Here is a 22519-nt window from a genome sequence, read left to right on the forward strand (position 1 = left end):
GTACGCAAGGAGATTGACAGGAAGAGGGTGTTTCTCTGTGTCAACTGACTGTTCTCTGGGAGTGTTTGGAAAAACGCAGGCGTGGCCGGGTGTTTGCTGGGCGGGTGTCTGACGTCATTACCGTGTCACTCGTCGCAGCAATCAGCACACAGGATAAGTAACTACAGGGCTGGTCTTGTTTTGCTCTGCTGCGTTCACACTCCTGCAAAGCCAAAATACACTCCCCTGTGGGCGGCGACAACGCGTTTGCACGGCTTCTAAAAACTGCTAGCGAGCGATCAACTCAGAATGTCCCCCAATATACAGTGGTGACACTTCATGGGCTTCCATCATGTTTAATTACACATAACTGAATAATCAGATGTACACATAAATGCAGAATACCACTTACCTGGGTCTCAGCACTGCACAGCGGTATGATAGAAGTCAGAATACCACTTACCTGGGTCTCAGCACTGGACAACGGTATGATAGAATTCAGAATACCACTTACCTGGGTCTCAGCACTGGACAGCGGTATGACAGAATTCAAAATACCACTTACCTGGGTCTCCGCACTGAACAGCGGTATGATAGAATTCAGAATACCACTTACCTGGGTCTCAGCACTGCACAGCGGTATGATAGAATTCAGAATACCACTTACCTGGGTCTCAGCACTGGACAGAGGTATGACAGAATTCAGATTACCACTTACCTGGGTCTCAGCACTGGACAGCGGTATGACAGAATTCAGATTACCACTTACCTGGGTCTCAGCACTGCACAGCGGTATGATAGAATTCAGATTACCACTTATCTGGGTCTCAGCACTGCACAGCGGTATGATAGAAGTCAGAATACCACTTACCTGGGTCTCAGCACTGGACAGAGGTATGACAGAATTCAGATTACCACTTACCTGGGTCTCAGCACTGCACAGCGGTATGATAGAATTCAGATTACCACTTATCTGGGTCTCAGCACTGCACAGCGGTATGATAGAATTCAGAATACCACTTACCTGGGTCTCAGCACTGGACAGCGGTATGATAGAATGCAGAATACCACTTACCTGGGTCTCAGCACTGCACAGCGGTATGATAGAATTCAGATTACCACTTATCTGGGTCTCAGCACTGCACAGCGGTATGATAGAATTCAGAATACCACTTACCTGGGTCTCAGCACTGGACAGCGGTATGACAGAATTCAAAATACCACTTACCTGGGTCTCCGCACTGAACAGCGGTATGATAGAATGCAGAATACCACTTACCTGGGTCTCAGCACTGCACAGCGGTATGATAGAATTCAGAATACCACTTACCTGGGTCTCAGCACTGGACAGCGGTATGACAGAATACAGAATACCACTTACCTGGGTCTCAGCACTGCACAGCGGTATGATAGAATTCAGATTACCACTTATCTGGGTCTCAGCATTGCACAGCGGTATGATAGAATACAGAATACCACTTACCTGGGTCTCAGCACTGCACAGCGGTATGATAGAATTCAGATTACCACTTATCTGGGTCTCAGCACTGGACAGCGGTATGATAGAATTCAGAATACCACTTACCTGGGTCTCAGCACTGGACAGCGGTATGACAGAATTCAAAATACCACTTACCTGGGTCTCCGCACTGAACAGCGGTATGATAGAATGCAGAATACCACTTACCTGGGTCTCAGCACTGCACAGCGGTATGATAGAATACAGAATACCACTTACCTGGGTCTCAGCACTGCACAGCGGTATGATAGAATTCAGAATACCACTTACCTGGGTCTCAGCACTGGACAGCGGTATGATAGAATTCAGAATACCACTTACCTGGGTCTCAGCACTGGACAGCGGTATGATAGAATTCTGCCTTCTCAGTAGCTGGGAGAGGGTTCCGTCAGACAGAAAAATTCTGGTGTTTCCCCTGGTACCTGTGAGCACACAAAATATATAGACTTGGAAAGACATTTACATACGCTGGTGGCCAAACTGCAGGTAATGTGATTTATACACCACACAGACTATACTTACAATGTAATTGTCCCACACGGCTCTTGCTGTACATACAGCCGTATACAGTCAGTGCAGACCCTGTACATACAGCCATATACAGTCAGTGCGGGTTCACTACGGATTGCCGGCGGTCGGGCTCCCGGCAACCAGCATACCGGCGCCGCTCACCACAGGCTATATTCCCACTCGGGTGGTGGCGAGGACCCACCACCTGAATGGGAATACCGGTCTGCGGACGATATTCCGAACGCCAGCCTTTTCCACGCTGTCAGGATTCTGGCATCGGTATCCTGAATGCCCTTTGCTAAATATCATACAGCAGTGATTACCAAACTGTGCACCACCACACACAAGAGCAGCTGAACTTCTGAGCAGCCATTGGTTAACTCCTGGTTGACCCAGTGAACAAGGGCCTGCATCTGGGAATACCAAAAATTGGCAACATGAACAATCTACGTCTTGAGTGTCAGTATAGTGGGAATATCTGCTGCTGGGTGCTCAGCAAATCCATTTGCAATGTCATATCTGTATGGAGCTGGAGTCTCGTCGGGTGCTGTGATCAAAGTAACTTTTTTGCAATAACCAATGTGGAACAAGAAATAAAATGGAGGCTGTTTCCAATATGATCCCATGGTTTGAGAAGCTGCGCATTTCTCAACAGCTGCAAACTCCTATTAGTAATAGGATAGTGGATTATTAAAAATAAAGTAGAAAATTAGTGCTACTTTTCAATTGATTTTATGTGTATTATCTTTGATATGGCTGGTAAATTGTGTGGACCATTAATGCTTAATGATCTGAACTCCACCCACAGCAAACTGGATGCAAAACAAACCATTTGGGTAAGGGTCTGCATTCACTTCCCGCACGGGTTCCTACAGTGCAAGCAAAAGGAACGAGGCAGCAAATCCACACCCCAACATACTCACTGGGGAACTCAGGTGTATGTAGTGGGGAAGTGGAGACAGAAGCGGCTTATAATCTGGAAAATAGGGAAATGTTCAGTTAAATAAGGCTGAGATTCACATATCTCTGGTGGGCCTGCCCTTCACCCAGTCCTAATCTACTGGTGGCCAAACCCTCCAGCAACGTATCAGGCCTATGCACCAATATTGCAAAATAGTCCTAATGCATACAGTACTTATTGTAAATTGTGCGGATAATCATTGGTAAAATAGGTATCTACCTACATGGGGATCGGTATGAAATACCTCCAATCAAAATACCGACGTTCAAAATCCCGACACCAATTGACCGATGGTCAAAATACCGACAAGGTCAAAATACCGACACGGACAAAATACCGACATTTAAAATACCGACAAGGTCAAAATACAGACATGTAAAATGCCGACAGGTCAAAATACCGACATGCATTTTTTAATGTTTTTTTGTGTGTATGTCGACATAAATCAACATGGACACCATATAAAGTGTACCGCGTTCCCTCGCATGGCTCGCTGCGCTCGCCATGCTTCGGGCACGGTGCCTCGCTGCGCTCGGCACACTATTATATTCCCCCTCCAGGTCCACTGGGATGGTAAAGTATGAACAAGTCGGTTTCAATTAAAAAAATCATGAAAAACTCATGTCGGTATTTTGACCTGTCGGCATTTTACATGTCGGTATTTTGACCTTGTCGGTATTTTAAATGTCGGTATTTTGTCCATGTCGGTATTTTGACCTTGTCAGGATTTTGACGACCATCGGTCACTTGGTGTCGGGATTTTGAACGTCGGTATTTTGATTGGAGGTAAACTGACTGCATCCCCCTACATGAACCCAGGTAGTTGCACTCATGAGTTCCTAACAAAGATAAACATGAGACTAGTGTCTACAAATAGGGACAAGATCTAAGGCCCAACAGAAGGCATTAAAGGGACAGCTAGGTCTATTACCCCCCCCCCCCCCCCCACAGTATAGCATCTATGCTTAATGCCCAACGTTTGGAATGAAGAGTAAAATCTTGGGATGTTGATGGTGTGACTAGGGCTATAGGGGTGCCCCACATGGACCTTTACCAGGTCAAGAGTCTTCAAGTTAACCAGTAGATTGCCAGGATCAGATCTTTTGTACTAGGCCCTGTGCCACTCATTGCTCCTTGACATTCAGTGGCTTGTCTCTGGGTGGCCTCTTGACTGTGGCTGATCTTTACCTGGATAGCAAGAAGTCAAGTGTAAGGTGTCTATCTTATTTGCTTAAGTGCAAATTTATCTCTTCTCTATTCTTCTTGCTGGTGGATTCTCTTCCCTTATTTGGAAACATCTTCTTTCTTCTGGAACACTTTTCTGCTCTGCCTTCATTCTGAACTTCTGGCACTCACCATCTAATACAAGGTAAGTCAAAATGTGTTTGTTGAAGATGTCTGTTACTGACCAGCTTATGGAGAACCCTGTTTGGCTGACAGTAGTAGTCCACCTAGCTGGATTTGAATCTCTGTTGATTCAAACAAATCATGGTCAAAGTAACATGTAAAATTACATGACCAGTTTCCTCCTTCCTCATTTCCATCCTCAGCGTAGCATCATCAGTGATGACTCCAGTGTTCATGGATCTTTACCCAGTGAGAGCTTCAGGGATGACTATCTCCAGGTAAATGCTTTTATCAGTGGTTTCCACCTTTTAGCCTCTTCCAGCACCAGCACTGGAAACAGTCTTTCACAGGACCTTTTTTTCAGCAATGTGAATCAAAATAAGATTTGATATCAATGCGCTACACATCTAAAGCATTTTAGTGCCCAAAGGTTTATTTATCATATGTTAGAAATTGAATATAAGTGGGAAAGTGATGATGCAGAACATGAAAAGGATGGAGTGATGCGGGAAAGTGTGACAGTGAATTTATATACTCAGATTATAAAACACAGTATGTTAATGAAAGTTTCCAGGAGTCCTGCCATTAAATACTCCTGGTGACATCTCCTAACAGGATTCTAATTCATAACAATTATACCTTGCACTAAAGGCCCTCCGGTTTTCCATTGTGATGCCCACCTCCACCACACACGTCTACACAAGCTGCAGTCACGTCACGAGTCTGGATTTCATTGATATGCCACAAATGGTAGTACAGGAAAGATCTCATACCTTACATCAGTTATGGCAGTGGTTCTAAAACTATTTGCAGTGGCATCCTGGGGTGCCTCGGGCCACTTACAGGGGTGCCCTGGATTGGTGGTCCAGGACCAATTCAAATTATTTTTGGTCAATGTAATAGGGAAAACAAGCGCTTGTCTCTTTCCTTCATACAATTTGTGAACAAACAGAAGCAAATCTTGTCCCTGACCACACAATTGAACCTAAGGTTGACATATAAACACAATTTACTTAATTTAATATTTATTTCTAAATTTAGGATGCCGTGATTATAAAAAATTTGAGAACCACTGAGTTACGGTAACTTATTTTAACTTATGCAAATTGGAGAGACTCACTGTTCGTTGGAGTCTCTAAACCCTCAGGGGGCCCTAGTAGTTCCTACTAATGCTTTTTTTTATTGAACTACAGTATTATTTATATACATTTATAGTTATTTTTGTAGCTCTTTATATGTGACCCTGCAGACATACTCCTCATGACTGATCGCATTGTGATCTACGCTCTCACAATTTTATTGACTTACTGTATATGATTTTTACATGGTCATACATTCTTATGTTTACTGCTTGAGATATATTATATAGCTGCTAAATATTTGCAGTATGGTGAATTGATGCATTTAATGCATATTATTTAGGTGCTAATGATGATTCAATATACTGCGCTGTCTCTACTTTGACTTAAAGAATTGCATTGATTCAGTCATTAGCTAACACCTACCGTACAATTTGTGGTTTACCGAGATGCTACTTAGACTCAGGGTTGGACTGGCCCACAGGAGAACAGGGAAAACCACCAGTTGGCCCTACTGCCTGTGGGCCATCCACCTCCTCTAGGGATCAAGTTCCAGACTATCCTAGTGCACTGGATTTATGCATTATACATATGTTAAATTATACTTCACAATAATTTGGTTTATTATATATTTACCAAGGGGCACGGAGCATGTAATGGTTAGTCAAACCTCTGTGGTGGTTGGCCACTTCCCCACTGGAACCTGACTACACCTTTAAGCATGTGCCCCTATAGCAGCATTCCCCCGGTTGGCCCTTCATGCCCCAGTCCGACACTGTTTAGACTCCATTCATTAGATGTTTTTACTCCTACACACATGGATTGTGGTCTGTGCAGCACTTAGAGATTATTCCATTCAATTGTTATTCCACTGGCTGTCCATCCCAACTAAGGAAACACCTTTCATCAACGAGGTATTCTGCCTGCACCAATGTTCCCAGGAAATTGTCTCTGATTGTGGGTTTAATTTGTTTACAATTTCTGGGAATATTTATGTACAGTAAGCTACCGAGCATCCATCTCTCCTTCTCCTCATCTGACTTAGTCGAATGAGCAGACTGATCAAATAAAACAAGACTTGGAGATCTTTCTCAGGATCCATACGGTCCATCTATCAATTAAGGCAACTTAAGCCAACCTTCACCAGAATTCCCTCACAATAACCATTTCACAGGGGTATCCAGATGATAGGTTGGCAGTCAAAAGGTCGGCAAGCAATAGGTTTGACACCAAATAGTTGACATGCATATGGTCGACATGGTCAAAAAGGTCAGAATAGTCAAAATGTCGACATGACAATGGTCAACACATGAAAAGGTCAACATGAATGTTTTGCATTTTTTACATTTTTTAAACTTTTTCATAATTTACCATCCATGTGGACTACGATTGGGAATACTAACCTGTGCTGAGCGATGCAATATCAGAACGAGGCACCTTGCCCCAAGCACGGCGAGCCACGAGAGAGGACGCAGTGCACTAATTGGGGATCCATGACTGGAAGGGAAAATTTAACACCCAAATACTCAGGTTGACCATTTCATGTGTCTTCCTTTTCATGTGATGACCATTTCCATTTCCTACCTTTTGACCCTATTGACCTTGTACATGTCGACCATTTGGTCTTGACATAGACATCTTTGGCTGTCAACTATCTTCATCTGAAATTAAAGTAAAACCGATGGTTTATGCACAGATCCAATGTTTTGGGTTCTCCTCCTGCTCAGGACCCATTCAGCGTATGTGCAGAACAGGTCCTGCAAGATTATTTGTAGTTCCCACATAGTTGCTGCATGATTGACTAGCTGCACCATTTGGAGAGTGGAGGGCGACAAACCTGGTTTTACATGTCACCCCCATTTTATGGGTGTGCTAAGCCCTGGGTCTGCATCGTCGGATGCAGACTTCATGGACACAACTTATCAGTTCCAGTTTGAGAAAGATTTGGCTTACACAGATTGGCCAAATGCTGTGACATCATAGCCGATGGTTGCATTGGTCCTGATGGTGATCCAATGCTGCATCATCAGACATTCAGTAGCACTTGGATGGCAGATGCACGCAGGAGGCATCTATTTCCTACAGACACCTCTTGCTGCTTGTACATTTTATTTGTACGGTATTACACAGCCCCTTTCCTGATTTACATTACAAATCAGAATCAGGCCCTATACAGATGTAGCCATTCTGCGATTATTTATTTATTATCAGTTTCTTATATAGCGCAGCAAATTCCATTGTGATTCATCATACCCATGACTCATTTCCTGTGGGGAGTGTACAGTATACGTTCACATGCACTTGCCTATATTCATACCTGCGGCCCTAGGTTTAACATTGTGTGACTGCGATTAGTTGCACCCCAGCGCATGAAGACACTGCCCCGATGCAACTACTTGTGCATAAGCATTGTGGTAACAACCAGCCTGGCCACATCTGTAACTGTGTAGGAGGTGGGGTTCTCCACAATCAGTGTGCACCACTGGAAAGGGTAAACAGTCAGCGCTAATAACCTTTACTACTGACACAGAGCCTGGAGATGAACAGCAGCTGATGCATTTCTTCAATTTGATCTTTTCACAGCACGTCATGAAGTTTATTATTATTATTATTATTATTAAACTTTATATGGTTCTGCAAGTGGCCTGCAGTGCTGTAAAGAGGGAAAAACAATAAGACAGTTCTAAGTACAGCTGTACAGTACAATACAATACAAAATAGTAGAAAACAAACAAAAAGCACTCAACACAGTCACTGATGTAAGGGGTGCAATGGAATTATTCAGCAAAAGCTGAAATCTGTAACTATTGGCATGGACAGAATTCCATCCACACATGTAATAAAGGGCAGGTGTGAGCACACCCAATCACTGCTGAGTGGAGTCAGTCTGGGAAAGCCAGTTAGACTGCAGTGGGGGCCAGAGGAGGCCAGTGTCTAAACCTGCAGGAGACAGGGAATACTACTAATCTCTCTGGCTGAGCTTATGTTGCTGAGTCTAGGCCAGGCCAGTGGGCATTGTATGTTAGTAGGCTAAGAAGCCAGCGTTCAAACCTACAGGAGGCAGGGAGAAACAGAAAACTCTTTGACTCTATGTGAGTAGTTGTAGAAGCCAAGCCAAATCAAGCCATGCTGGAACCTGTGAACATACCTACAGGAAGCAGGCATGACTTTTAAGAGAGACTTTGTAATGCAGACTAGCTACCCAACATAGAGAGGGGTGAAAAAGTGAGCTATTGTCCTGAAAGTGGGCTGGATTGTTTGTTATTATCTGTTTCATTTATGCTGCCAGTAAAATATTACTTTCATTTATTTACCTGAAAAGATGTGTGCGGACCCTGATTATGCAAATAGACACTGTACCACTGCACTACCCTACCAGCTAATTACCCAAGAATTGTCACACTTGGGGGGAAATTTACTAAGCTCCCGATTTTGACCGAGATGCCGTTTTTTCATCAAAGTGTCATCTCGGTAATTTACTAAACACTAATCACGGCAGAGATGAGGGCATTCGTAATTTTTTGCAAGTCCAAGTAAAAAATTACGAATGAATACACCATCGGTCAAAACGCGGCTGTTTAAGTATGAATCTCGGTCATTTACTAAGAAGTGCAAAGCAAAAAAAAAACAAACACTGCCGTGAAAAATTACAACTCGTAAAAAAGTGCTAAAAAAAAACAGACCTTATTTTTTTTCCCGTGATTAGATAGGCATGCACGGATCCATGAGATCCGTGCATGTATATCAGTGGGAAGGGGTGGGAAAGTGCTTATTTTTTCAAAAAAAATTGCGTGGGGTCCCCCCTCCTAAGCATAACCAGCCTCGGGCTCTTTGAGCCGATCCTGGTTGCAAAAATATGGGGGGGAAAATGACAGGGGTTCCCCCATATTTAAGCAACCAGCATCGGGCTCTGCGCCTGGTCCTGGTCCCAAAAATACGGGGGACAAAAAGAGTAGGGGTCCCCCGTATTTTTAAAACCAGCACCGGGCTCCACTAGCTGGACAGATAATGCCACAGCCGGGGGTCACTTTTATATAGTGCCCTGCGGCCGTGGCATCAAAAATCCAACTAGTCACTCCTGGCCGGGGTACCCTGGGGGAGTGGGGACCCCTTCAATCAAGGGGTCCCCCCCCCCAGCCACCCAAGGGCCAGGGGTGAAGCCCGAGGCTGTCCCCCCCCATCCAATGGGCTGCGGATGGGGGGGCTGATAGCCTTTGTTGTAAAAGAAAAGATATTGTTTTTAGTAGCAGTACTACAAGGCCCAGCAAGCCTCGCCCGCATGCTGGTACTTGGAGAACCACAAGTACCAGCATGCAGCGGAAAAACTGGCCCGCTGGTACCTGTAGTACTATTACTAAAAAAATACCCAAAAAAAGACAAGACACACACACCGTGAAAGTATAATTTTATTACATACATACACACATACATACATACTTACCTTAAGTTCCCACGCAGGTCGGTCCTCTTCTCCAGTAGAATCCAAGGGGTACCTGTTGAAGAAATTATACTCACGAGATCCAGGGGTCCAGGCTCCTCGGGAAATCCAGGGGTAATCCACGTACTTGAAAAAAAAAAAAAAACGGTGTCCCGACCACGAACTGAAAGGGGACCCATGTTTGCACATGGGTCACCTTTCCACGAATGCCAGAAACCCACTTTGACTTCTGTCTAAGTGGGTTTCTTCAGCCAATCAGGGAGCGCCACGTTGTAGCACTCTCCTGATCAGCTGTGTGCTCCTGTCCTCACTGACAGGCAGCACACGGCAGTGTTACAATGTAGCGCCTATGCGCTACATTGTAACCAATGATGGGAACTTTCTGCCCTGCGGTTGACCTAAAGTGACGTCACCGCTGAGCAGAAAGTTCCCAGCATTGGTTACAATGTAGCGCATAGGCGCTACATTGTAACACTGCCGTGTGCTGCCTGTCAGTGAGGACAGGAGCACACAGCTGATCAGGAGAGTGCTACAACGTGGCGCTCCCTGATTGGCTGAAGAAACCCACTTAGACAGAAGTCAAAGTGGGTTTCTGGCATTCGTGGAAAGGTGACCCATGTGCAAACATGGGTCCCCTTTCAGTTCGTGGTCGGGACACCGTTTTGTTATTTTTTTCAAGTACGTGGATTACCCCTGGATTTCCCAAGGAGCCTGGACCCCTGGATCTCGTGAGTATAATTTCTTCAACAGGTACCCCTTGGATTCTACTGGAGAAGAGGACCGACCTGCGTGGGAACTTAAGGTAAGTATGTATGTATGTGTGTATGTATGTAATAAAATTATACTTTCACGGTGTGTGTGTCTTGTCTTTTTTTGGGTATTTTTTTAGTAGTAGTACTACAGGTACCAGCGGGCCCTTTTTTCCGTCGCATGCTGGTACTTGTGGTTCTCCAAGTACCAGCATGCGGGGGAGGCTTGCTGGGCCTTGTAGTACTGCTACTAAAAACAATATCTTTTCTTTTACAACAAAGGCTATCAGCCTCCCCATCCGCAGCCCATTGGATGGGGGGGGACAGCCTCGGGCTTCACCCCTGGCCCTTGGGTGGCTGGGGGGACGGGGACCCCTTGATTGAAGGGGTCCCCACTCCCCCAGGGTACCCCAGCCAGGGGTGACTAGATGGATTTTTGATGCCACGGCCGCAGGGCACTATATAAAAGTGACCCCCGGCTGTTGCATTATCTGTCCAGCTAGTGGAGCCCGGTGCTGGTTTTAAAAATACGGGGGACCCCTACTCTTTTTGTCCCCCGTATTTTTGGAACCAGGACCAGGCGCAGAGCCCGATGCTGGTTGCTTAAATATGGGGGAACCCCTGTCATTTTTTTTCCCATATTTCGGCAACCAGGATCGGCTCAAAGAGCCCGAGGCTGGTTATGCTTAGGAGGGGGGACCCCACGCAATTTTTTTTTAAAATTTTACAGTGTTTAATTAAAATAAAATAAAAAATAGAACCCCAGCACGGATCACACAGATCCGGCCGAGATTAATTGTAAAAAAGTCGGCAGTGTTTTGCTAATCACTGCCGTAAAAAACCCAAAAAAAACACGAATGACATCGACATCGGAAGAAAAGAAAAACCCGAATACGACAGCTTAGTAAATCCATCGTAACAAATTCAAAAAGTTGCAGTTTTACACTTTCGATGTCATTCGTGATTGAACTTTGACCTGAAACGGGAAAATACGAATCTTAGTAAATTTACCCCTTGGTGGGTAATTGGCTTGCAAAAAGATCTACAGTACACAGGAAATGTGAATTGTACAGCAACTTATAGGAAAGTATGGTTGCTTATTGCATGGCATAATGGAGACAACAAGACAGAGCTCATCAAAGTGGAGAGTGAAAACACAAACAGCCTGTTTGAAGTGTTTAAATTGAAAATTGAGTATGTGCAAAAAAAGTTATGCAAAGTGCAAATGTGTGGAATTAGTGATGAATTCTATTTATATGGTGTCTTTGAAGATAAATACGTGTTTACACAGTGTGAATTTCTGCAAGCAAAAGTAAAGTGTCTGTGAAATTGGTTCAACAGAGAAAGGGTTAATGAGAAAAGAGCATTTTGGCTGAAAACTCAATTGGTTTAAATTTGCCTCATCAAGTGTTGTCTATGGATATCTTTTGCAAAAGAGAAAGTGTTATGGTAAATGCTGGTAATTGTAGTGCCACATTAAGAAAAATATTTTGCTGTATTGAGAATACTTTGAAAGCAAAGTGTGATACAGCAAAAAAAGATATATTGTTCATGTGTATATTGTGAGCAAATAAAAATGGGTAACAAAAAGGATTATAATAAAAAAGTATTATACTAGAAGGAAACTGATGCTTACAAGTGTTCACTCTAAAGCAAGAGAGTCACAGTTTTGGGAATAAAGCAAATGTTTTGCAAGAAAGTGATCTAAAAATGTTATAATTCCTGTATGGTAAATCTTTACAAAGTGATGTACTGTAAAGATATGCTACAAAGAAATAGACATTTAAAGTTACCATGCAAAATAAAACTAACAGTGGGGTGTGGTTCATCAAATCGACAGTATCTAGGTCGACAATGTTTAGGTCGACCACTATAGGTCGACAGTCACTAGGTCAACATGGATGGAAGGTTGACAGGGTTTCTAGGTCGACATGTGCTAGGTCCGACAGGTCTAAAGGTCGACATGAGGAATTTTTTTTTGGTGTCGTTTTCGTCGTAGAGTGACCGGGATCCCCAATTAGTGCACCGCGTCCCCTTGCATGGCTTGCTTCGCTCGCCATGCTTCGGGCATGGTGCCTTCACTTCGCTCGGCACAGATTACCATTCCAATCGTAGTCCACGTGGATCGTTAAGTATGAAAAAAATTCAAAAAAATAATTTTTTTTTAAAAACTCATGTCGACCTTTAGACCTGTCGACCTAGCACATGTTGACCTAGAAACCCTGTTGACCTTACATCCATGTCGACCTAGTGACTGTTGAACTATAGTGGTTGACCTAAACATTGTCGACCTAGACCGTGTCGATCTTCAGACCGGATCCCCTAACAGTGGTGTGGTCAGTGTAAGGTGGTGGGTCTGCCACATGAATATTGTGAAGTCTATATCAGCATGAAATAATATGACCATATAAATACAATTATGCATGAAATACTATCATATTGTTATGTGCAGATAAGTGAATTAAAGAGAAAGTCAACTTAAGAGAAAAAGTGTTACATTAGCAAGTTATTAAAAGAGGGGGTTGTCCTCTTTAAAAATGTCCTTTAAACAAAACAACAAAAAGAGAGTTGGAGTTTTAACTTCTTAAAAAGACCAATCTTAAATTGGCAGTTATGTCTGAAAGCCTTGAGGAGGATGAAGCATTTAAAATGAATTACAAAACATGAGAATGATGTGTTTCTCACAATGAAAGTTTGTTAGAACAGGCGCATGAGAAACAGGTGATTTTTGCCAAACAAGAGCAAGACGTTTTTGAATTGCACCAGAGCTGTTTGGATCTTCAGCAGGAGGTGAAAGAATTGAAAAAATGTGTATGGGGCATCAGAGTAATGCAAAGATCACACAAATAATTATGGCAAATCTAATTCTGGTGGTAAGAGAAAAAGACTCTTGAATTGTGTCCACACAAACAGGGCAAACACAGACACCCCAAATACAACTTTGCTACAGCCAGAGCAAAACCAGAGTATCTGACTGAAAGACATGTGTTTCTGTAGGAAAGTCTTCATAAAGCAGCAGAACAAAGTAAATCTTTGAAGAAGGAAATTAACCATGCAAATTAAGTGGTTGAAAAATATCAAGGAGAAAAGGAGAACATTGAAAAATGTTTGTCAAGTACACAGAAACAGTTTCAAAATCTCCAAATGGAAATGAATGCCAGAGAATTGGAGCCTTAGCATAAAATGTCAGACAAAAGTTGAGAATTTTCAAATTGAAAGATGTGGCTACACTAAGATCCTAATCATTTTTTAATATGTTAACAGTTACATCCAACTCACTGACATACTTGATAACTGGAAAATACACACACGGGCAACACTGGGTACTTCAGCTAGTGGCAGTGTCGGACTGGCCCATAGAGGAAACCCCCGGTGGGCTCCACTGCCTGTGGGCCCAGCTCCTTCTCTAGGGATTAGCTTCCAGACTCTATCCTAGTGCACTTAAATTATATATTATATATATATGCTACATTATACTGCATAGGACCATGGGGGTAATTCTGAGTTAATTGCAGCAGGATCTTTGTTAGCAGTTGGGCAAAACCATGTTCACTGCAGGGGAGGCAGATGTAACATGTGCAGAGAGAGTTAGATTTGGGTGTGGTGAGTTCAATCTGCAATCTAAATTGCAGTGTAAAATAAAGCAGCCAGTATTTACCCTGCACAGAAACAAAATATTCCATCCAAATCTAAGTCTCTCTGCACATGTTATATCTGCCTCCCCTGCAGTGCACATGGTTTTGCCCAACTGCTAAAAAAATTCCTGCTGCGATCAACTTGGAATTCCCTCCTATAGTCTACTTTCTACAGTGCATTGCTGATATTAATCTGGGACATTATCTTGCAAGCACTAGCAGTATTTACTAATTAATATATATATATATATATATATATACACACACTGTATATATATTTACTCACTCACTCAGTAATGGTTAGGCAGGCCTCTTTGGAGGATGGCCATACCCCCCACTGGTACCTGGCCACACCCTTAAGCTTGGGCCGATACCACTGCATTTCCTCGGTTGGCCCTTCATGCAGTTAATATACTGGCTGTTGGAATACTGGCATTCAGGATACCGACGCCGTAATCCTGACAGCCGGTGAAATGCTGGGGGCCGGAATACCGACCACAGCCCGTGTTCCCACTTGGTTGGTGTGTCCATGCCAACACCCAGGCTGTGGCATGCAAACCTCGCCACTGGATCTAAAGCGTGGCGAGCGCAGTGAAACCACGAGGGGACTCGCTGCCTCACATCCGGGATTCTGGCTAACGGGATGCCGCTGTCGATACTGTAATAAAGACAGTCTCTACATTTCTATACTGTCTTTGTGTATCCTGGCTAAAAAAAATCAGCAGAATTCTATAAATTATTTTTTGTAATTAATTAAAGGCCAGTTCTATAAGTAGTATGAGGTCAGATTGTAACCCTTTAACTGCTAAGTATTAGTGAGTATGACCTTCAGATGTGCACAAGTCCTACTTGTCCTCAGCATTGCACACAGTCCTGGGGTGAAGGAACACATTCATCAATGAAAAATAGCTATATTGGTGACTAATTCCTTCTTCTGCTATTGGTGGAAGGAATTATTATGAGAAGAGAGAAGCTAAAAAAAATATATTTATTATTATTATTATTATTGAGAGAAGATGAAATGTTATTATTATTTCCAGCTACTTCTACAGAGAAGAACTAGTTTACCGTGTACTAATTGCCTTTCATAATTTGATTTCATTAAGAAAGACAGGAACATCAATACCAATTAAATATGTTTATTATATCGGCAGAAATTCCTTTTTCATATGAACTGTGCCGTGACAGTACATTAGATATCCCATGAGAAGGATACCTGATTTCCACCATCACTTAAGACATTGTAAATTCAAATACTTAGCAGGGGGGAAAATTCTCCGCAGTCGTCAGTAAATGCGACCTCTCCCCTCCCACGCCCCCCCCCCCCCCCCCCCCGATTGTCATTTACATAATCTTATACTACAAAATAAACGCTTTCCAAGTAAGTGCAAAAGTCCTAAATGGCTTTGAAATTATGACCATTAAATTCTCATTAATTGCTTCTTTTTTTAATAATCTCTTGTGTTTTAATATAACAACGCTGTATCTCTCCAGTGTATATGATCAATCAAGTCTCACATCACATAGAGCCTAATTCATGTTTGTACGCATTGGCCGGTTATCACGCAATGGAGTGATTATCGGCTGACTTCGCATGTGCCGCGATCGCAATGCATGAAGATGCAACTGTGATCGTCTCACACTGAAGATTATATCTAATAGTGATTGACAGGAACTGACCATTTGGAGGTGTCAACTGGGAGTTTTTGGGGAGTGGTTGGTAAAACGCAGGTGTGTCATGGCTGTTTTGGGGCATGTACCTGCCTTCAGCTGCAAGCTCCTATGTACAAATACATGGCTCCTGCATTGCTACTGCTGTGTCCAGTCTGCGTTACCATAGACCAACCCTTAAGCTCGATGTTCCTCGTTCTTACGTACAGGCTAAGAATGTGTGCACAATTGGTGTTGACGTTGTGATGGCTCCGGTGGGCATCATTCCTGGACGGCAGCTTCACTTTATAATATCAGCAGTTCCGTAGCCGACAAAATCGCAATTGCTTTTGTGTACAAACATGAATGAGGCTCATAGCTCCTATAGCAGAGAAAAGGTAGAACAGACTTTCCTAATCCTCACTGTTGTGGTATTATGCACAGGTGTCGGTGCACCTACTGTACGTAGGAAAATCCCAACCCATAGGCATGTCTGTTACCACACAGAGTGACTTAAGACTGGGTCAATAATACACAATATACTTGGGCAGGGGAGCCATAGCTTTTCCCTGACTCCATTTGAGAACAATGAAATGTCTTCTAAATAGGATTCCAAACTTAGATCCACAGCTGGATTGAGGTACGGTAAGTGAATCTTATGACCTCTGACCTACTGCAGAGAATATGGAAGTGGTGGGATAGAATGAAGAATGAAAATGAAGAAAAACTTTGAGGTCCACATTATTTTATCAATGTTATTTCGTATATATATTATACAGCTATATAACATGTCTCCTCAAAAGTATTCTTTATAATTTTCCAGATAGGGACCTTTATGATGTGCGTGCATGTCTCATACGTTTACCTAGAACTTCATCCCTACTTCCATAAATTAATGGACTTATAAATCTGGGAATACACGTAAGCAGGAAATAGTTGATTAATGGCATATAGTAAAAATATGGTGACAAATATTTGTCAGTATATGAATTCAATAAAGACAACATGCACAACATGAGCTGAAACGCGTGGAGCAGGACAGTTTTTCCAGCCTTAGAAGCAGATTTCCCAGAAGCAATCCTCCGAGCCACCAGCATAACTTTGATGTACGTGTACCCGATTATCAGTACAACCACGGTAAAGCTAATTACTATGGTTACTGTTCTTAAGACCACTTGTACCTCATTCACTATTAGCAGTGGCCAGTTGCAGAGGACACTGATTGAAAAGACGCGTTTCTCCACAGTAAAACAAAATGCAATAAAATCGGGGAGCTGTGGAATGAGCACCACTGTCCACATGATGGCGATAGCAATACTAGATCTCTGCGCAGTGCACAATTCCACATGTCTTAATGGATGGCAAATGGCTACATAACGTTCTAAAGACATGACCGCCACATTGTACGGAGTAATACTAAATGTGCACGTGGAGAAGGTGATGATTGTGTAGCAAACCAGCACAGGCATGTATACCGCGCACAAAAGAGACAGGAAGAGAAAAAATGAAACAGCTAGATATACAAGATCATTGACAAGCATGTGGATAAACAGTATATAGCGAGGGTTCTCCCGGACATGAGGAACGGTGAAGAAGGCATACAGTATAATGGCCATGAAGTACAAGAAGATGCAGAACATGAAGAACATCATGTCACAACTGAGGGCCTGAGCTGACGGGAGGCAGCCTCAGTTGTAGGGGCTGAGATGTAACGGAACCTGGGAGGTTGTATCAGACCCCTAGACATGTAAGTTACATGTAGAAGAATTGCCCGAAGGCGTGACCACGACAACCAGGGTAAAAGTCAATGATGTTTATTATGACATACTCCGTAACACAGCAGCAAATAAAAGAAAACATAAACTCAGCAGGGAAATAATACAGTTCCTGGGTACTACAGGATGGCAAGGGCCACAGGGCTCTGGTAGTATGAGATAGTTCTTATAATCTTCTAGTTGGAAAGTCCTTACCAGGCCCGACTGTAGCAATGGAGATAGCCCAGGATCGTACCAGCTGGTGTTCCAGGAAGAGCTGGGTTGCTGTGGATAAAACAGCTGCTGTGGGTACTGGCTGAAACCAGACTGGGGTTGGCACGGAGTGGATACTGGCTGGAACCAGTTAAATAATAAATGTTTCTTGAGAGCGATGAAATATGAAATGATATGGAGCTTGAGAGCGGTGAAATAATAATACTGGTGGTGAGTGGTAATCTGCAGAAAAGGGTACCGGCACTTTAAGAAGAGTTGACCTCTGCTGGAAGCTGAATGCTGTAAGCAGGTGGATCTGTAGCTGGAAGCAGATGAATCCAAAAGGATAGGAGAGTCAGGCTACACCGCAGATGGAAGACAGGAGCGGATCTCTTTAGTGGAGGTTTGGAGATAGGAACTGGAACCTGGAAAACAACCATAGGAGAGAGACAAACTGGAACTAGGTTTGACAACCAAAGCACTGACGCCTTCCTTGCTCAGGCACAGAATACTTATACCTGCAGCAAGGAAGGGATTGGCTAGGCAATTATTCAGATTAACAATGCAAACAACAGATTGGTGGAAATGAGCAGATGACAGAATCCAACATGGCTGCGCCCATGCAGACACTTGGAGGGAAGATTGGTTTGTAATCCATGTGGGAACTTTAACAGTAATGGTGGCGCCGGCCACAGTAAACAGGAGACGCCAGACTGATGAGTGCACATTTGAACCACGCGGGCACAGCGGAGGCCGCGGCTGACGTAATCGCCACTCTGACATAGTGCATGCAGAAACTCTGGGACGGCGGCGGAGGCCGCGGGAGACGCCATTCCGGATGTAACATAGCGCCGCGGTGACAGCGTCTCAGAGTGACAGGAGAGGAGGCAGGAATGTGGACATCAGTATAACAGATGGAATCCGGTCCTGGAACGCTGAGCCAGCCTTAGGAGGCATCTGAAGGGTAAGTAATGGCGTCCAGATACCCGGATCGTGACACATCACTACTAAGTAACATATGCTTGTAAAATCAATATCCGTATTGATGTATACAGTAATGTTGCTGTTGGAATCGGCGGAGTTAACCATTTGTTGAAGTCTCAATCACTGTTTGTTCTCTGTTGAAAAAAGAAACAATAAATAAACCTACTCCCAAACTCCTGCCTTCTGGTGAACAATCATATAATACATTTGTATTAAACTGCCTACTTGTGATCTGGAGATTTCAGTTGACATGTACACACTGGCTCCGAGAGGGAAGAAGTGGATATTAATTCTTGCCAAGAATTCCTTTAGATACAATCTAGGGTCAGCTGTGCTGTGCCTTCACATACGTAAATTATTCATAATACTAAGTGTTTGTAAACGAACAGCTTACCAAAAACATCTGAATTCTCACCTGTACCAATGTTATCTATATTTTTAAACTATGAAAGACATCCCCAATCAGCTCATTACAGTTCTCTCTTATGCAAACTCGTATGTTTTTTGCTTGTAATAGGCATTGCATGTGTGGGGAAGTTGCTCAGTGAAATTATTGCATGCTATCTGATGTTTACCTCCTTTAAACGTTTGGCCATTTGTGGTCAGGTGTACTATATCTGTACATTTAGTGAGGTGTAGTTGTAGTGTAAAGGACAGAGTGTGATTCTTGATTAGTAAAAAAACAAATACCAAACACTGAGCAACATCACCAAACAGGTAATTTCAACTTTAAACTTGTCATTTATTTTGTACTGTCTGGACATGGCTACTAATAACAGATGCACAGACAAAATTCTTAAAGCTATGTGTGCAAATGCTAGGAGCTTAGGAGACAAAATTCCAGAGCTAATCGCGATAATGACAAGGGATAACCTAGATATTGTGGAAATTACAGAGTCAAGGTGCAAGTTGATCGCTCGCTAATTGTTTTTAGCAGCCATGCAAACGCTATGCCGCCTCCCACAGAGAGTGTATTTTAGCTTAGCAGAAGTGCGAACGAATGGATCGCAGAGCGGCTACAAAGTTTTTTAGTGCAGTTTTAGAGTAGCTCAAAACCTACTCAGCGCTTGCAATCACTTCAGACTGTTCAGTTCCTGTTTTGACGTCATGAACACACCCTGCGTTTGCCCAGCCTCGCCTGCGTTTTTCCTGGCACGCCTGCATTTATCTGAACACTCCCTGAAAACGGTCAGTTGACACCCAGAAACGCCCACTTCATGTCAATCACTCTGCGGCAACCAGTGCGACTGAAAAGCTTTGCTAGACCCTGTGTGAAACGACATAATTCATTGTGATTGTATGCCGCACGTGCGCATTGCGCCGCATGCGCAGAAGTGCCAATTTTTTGCCTCATCGCTGCACAGCAAATGAATGCAGCTAGCCATCAACTCGGAATGACCACCAATATTAGATTTAATTCTTAAAAATGGTGACAGGATATCAACCATATATGTGGGTGAGCACCTGGGATCCAGTGATCATCAAGCAGTATGGTTTAGTATAAAGACAGGATCCAACTCCTGTCACACAAAAACAAATGTGTTGGATTTTAGAAATGCTGAGTTTGCAAAAATGGGGAGATGTTTAGTGATTCTTTGGCAGACTGGAGGAACTTGGAAGGGGTGCAGGAGAGGTGGGAAAAACTAAAAAGTGCAATATTAAGGGCAACAGACCTTTGTATCAAAAGGGTTAGGAAAAGTACCAGGAAAAGGAAGCCAATGTAGTTCACAAAAGAAGTATCAACTAGTGTGAATGCAAAAAAGATGGCTTTTAGGAAATCAGAATCAGCTTTAATGGCCAGGTATATGAGCGTTTACTATGAATTTGATTTTGGTTTACAGTGCAGCAGCCAGGGGGGAACATGTAGACAAGAGGGGGGTGGATGGGGAGGGGGAACATATGCAGTATACAGCTTAAGTAAAAGTACACAGTATTCGTTACAATCAGAAGATCGGAGTAGAGTGACTGGACAGTCAACCTGGCGGTTTCTCAGGAGTTCAGCAGGTGGACTGCTTGAGGAAACAGACTCAAAATAATAATGACAAAGAGGTTTCTCTTGACAGACGGAAGGATGCTAAGAAAGTGATCAGACGTGCAAAGGCAGAAGCTGAGGAGAAAATGGCCCAGTCAGTAGATAAAGGGGGCAAAACCTTTTTTTTTTTCTTTTTATAAATCGGTTTATTTTGGTTTCCATAGATTAGAAGGCAAAACATGGACAAATCGCCCATATTTGATGAATTAAACAAGTAGATCACAGAGGTGGGTACACCAATCTATATCATGAAGTGTACATTCAACCTCGTCAGAATATGGGATATGCACCAGTAACTACACCATATACTAGGATCCTGTAGTCATCAATGGTATAAAAATCAATAAATCCTGTACTCCAAGAATTAGCAATAAAATCATAGGATGACATCAAAAAGAATAACACACGAAGTTACAGGAATATGGAGGTAGAATAAGGCACATATATCCACAGCTCAGGTTCACAATAATTGAGGCATAGAAACCCACAAGAAGGCACTCCTTGAAACTAAACATTAGAAACATCACAGAAGACCAATTTTGATAAGAGAATAAGAGAAAGGAGAGTTTAGAAAGAGAAAGGGGAGGAGGGCAGAGACATACACAAGGGTAAATAGGGAAGGAGGGCAAGGATGTTCCTATCATTGAAAGTGAGGTAGGATAGCAATTAATACATCAATTGTAAGTTGGGGTGTAGGGGATCTCGACCCTAGGGCTTATCACAATATAACGATAGAGATGGTCATGACATGGGCTCTTCCAATATCCTCCTATGGAGGAACCATTCGGTGTGTTCAAAGACCTTAAATATCTGGGCCTGTGTGGACTGATCCCTTGAATCTATATAGACGCCCCACTTTTTGTAAAAAGATTTAACACCCAATTCTATATTGACTTGAGCCGATTTCCTGTTGTAATATAGTATCTGTAAAAGTTTACCATGAACTTCCACCAGTGTAGGGGAAGAGGACGATAACCAGTGGGAAAGGATCATTTTCTTTGAGGCCGTTACCAAAATAGTGAGAAACGGTATAATTCGCCGCTTCTCAGGTCCTAGATTCCAGTCAGAAAAATGTGCACACAGATAAGATAGGGGAGTTGCTGTTGCACGTATATTTAAGAGCTTATTAATGTAGGCCAGTAGTTTGTGCCAAAAACGCCAGATCAGACCACACTCCCAAAACATATGGTAGAAGGAAGCCGTACGTACATGACATTTGGGGAATTCCCCAGATTCTGTGGGGTGGAACCTAGCATGTTGGCTTGGGGAGATATAGGCTCTCTGTAGGGTACGGAGGTGGACCTCCTGTAAGTAAGGCAAAGTCAGAGCTTTTAGGGTAGAAACATAATGATCACTGAGTTGGTGATGACTAGTCAGGCTAGGTATATCCTTACGCCATTGGGTAAGTAGTCTATCCCATCTACACTCTGTTGCACTGGATGTCAGAATGGAATAAATTTGTCTAATGCGTGTTGGGCCCGCTCTATGTATATTAAGCGAGAGCAGCAATGGGTGAGAAGAAGGTGTGGCGTCATGTGGAATAGTGATCATGTGGGTGATTGAGCCTAGGTAGTGTCGGGTCTGGAGGTACATAAAAAAATGAGAATGAGGTAGGTCAAATTTCTCCTGGAGTGATGAAAATTAATATATAGAGCCTCCTGGGTCAAAC

The 22519-nt window shown here is 43.1% G+C and overlaps 1 protein-coding gene across 1 annotated transcript; it reads right to left on the bottom strand.

The window, feature by feature from the left end:
• Positions 1–2454: 2454 nt before the first annotated feature.
• LOC134989675 (odorant receptor 131-2-like) lies at positions 2455–17519 on the bottom strand. The gene is made up of 3 exons (XM_063950622.1): positions 16733–17519; positions 2932–2984; positions 2455–2673 (listed from the first exon to the last, which is right to left on the bottom strand). Exons 1-3 carry the CDS (start codon positions 17517–17519, stop codon positions 2455–2457), a joined length of 1059 nt encoding a protein of 352 aa, XP_063806692.1.
• Between the last annotated feature and the right edge of the window lie 5000 nt (positions 17520–22519).

Source organism: Pseudophryne corroboree, chromosome 2 (genome assembly GCF_028390025.1).
Source record: "Pseudophryne corroboree isolate aPseCor3 chromosome 2, aPseCor3.hap2, whole genome shotgun sequence".
In the NCBI taxonomy this organism is placed as follows: domain Eukaryota; kingdom Metazoa; phylum Chordata; class Amphibia; order Anura; family Myobatrachidae; genus Pseudophryne; species Pseudophryne corroboree.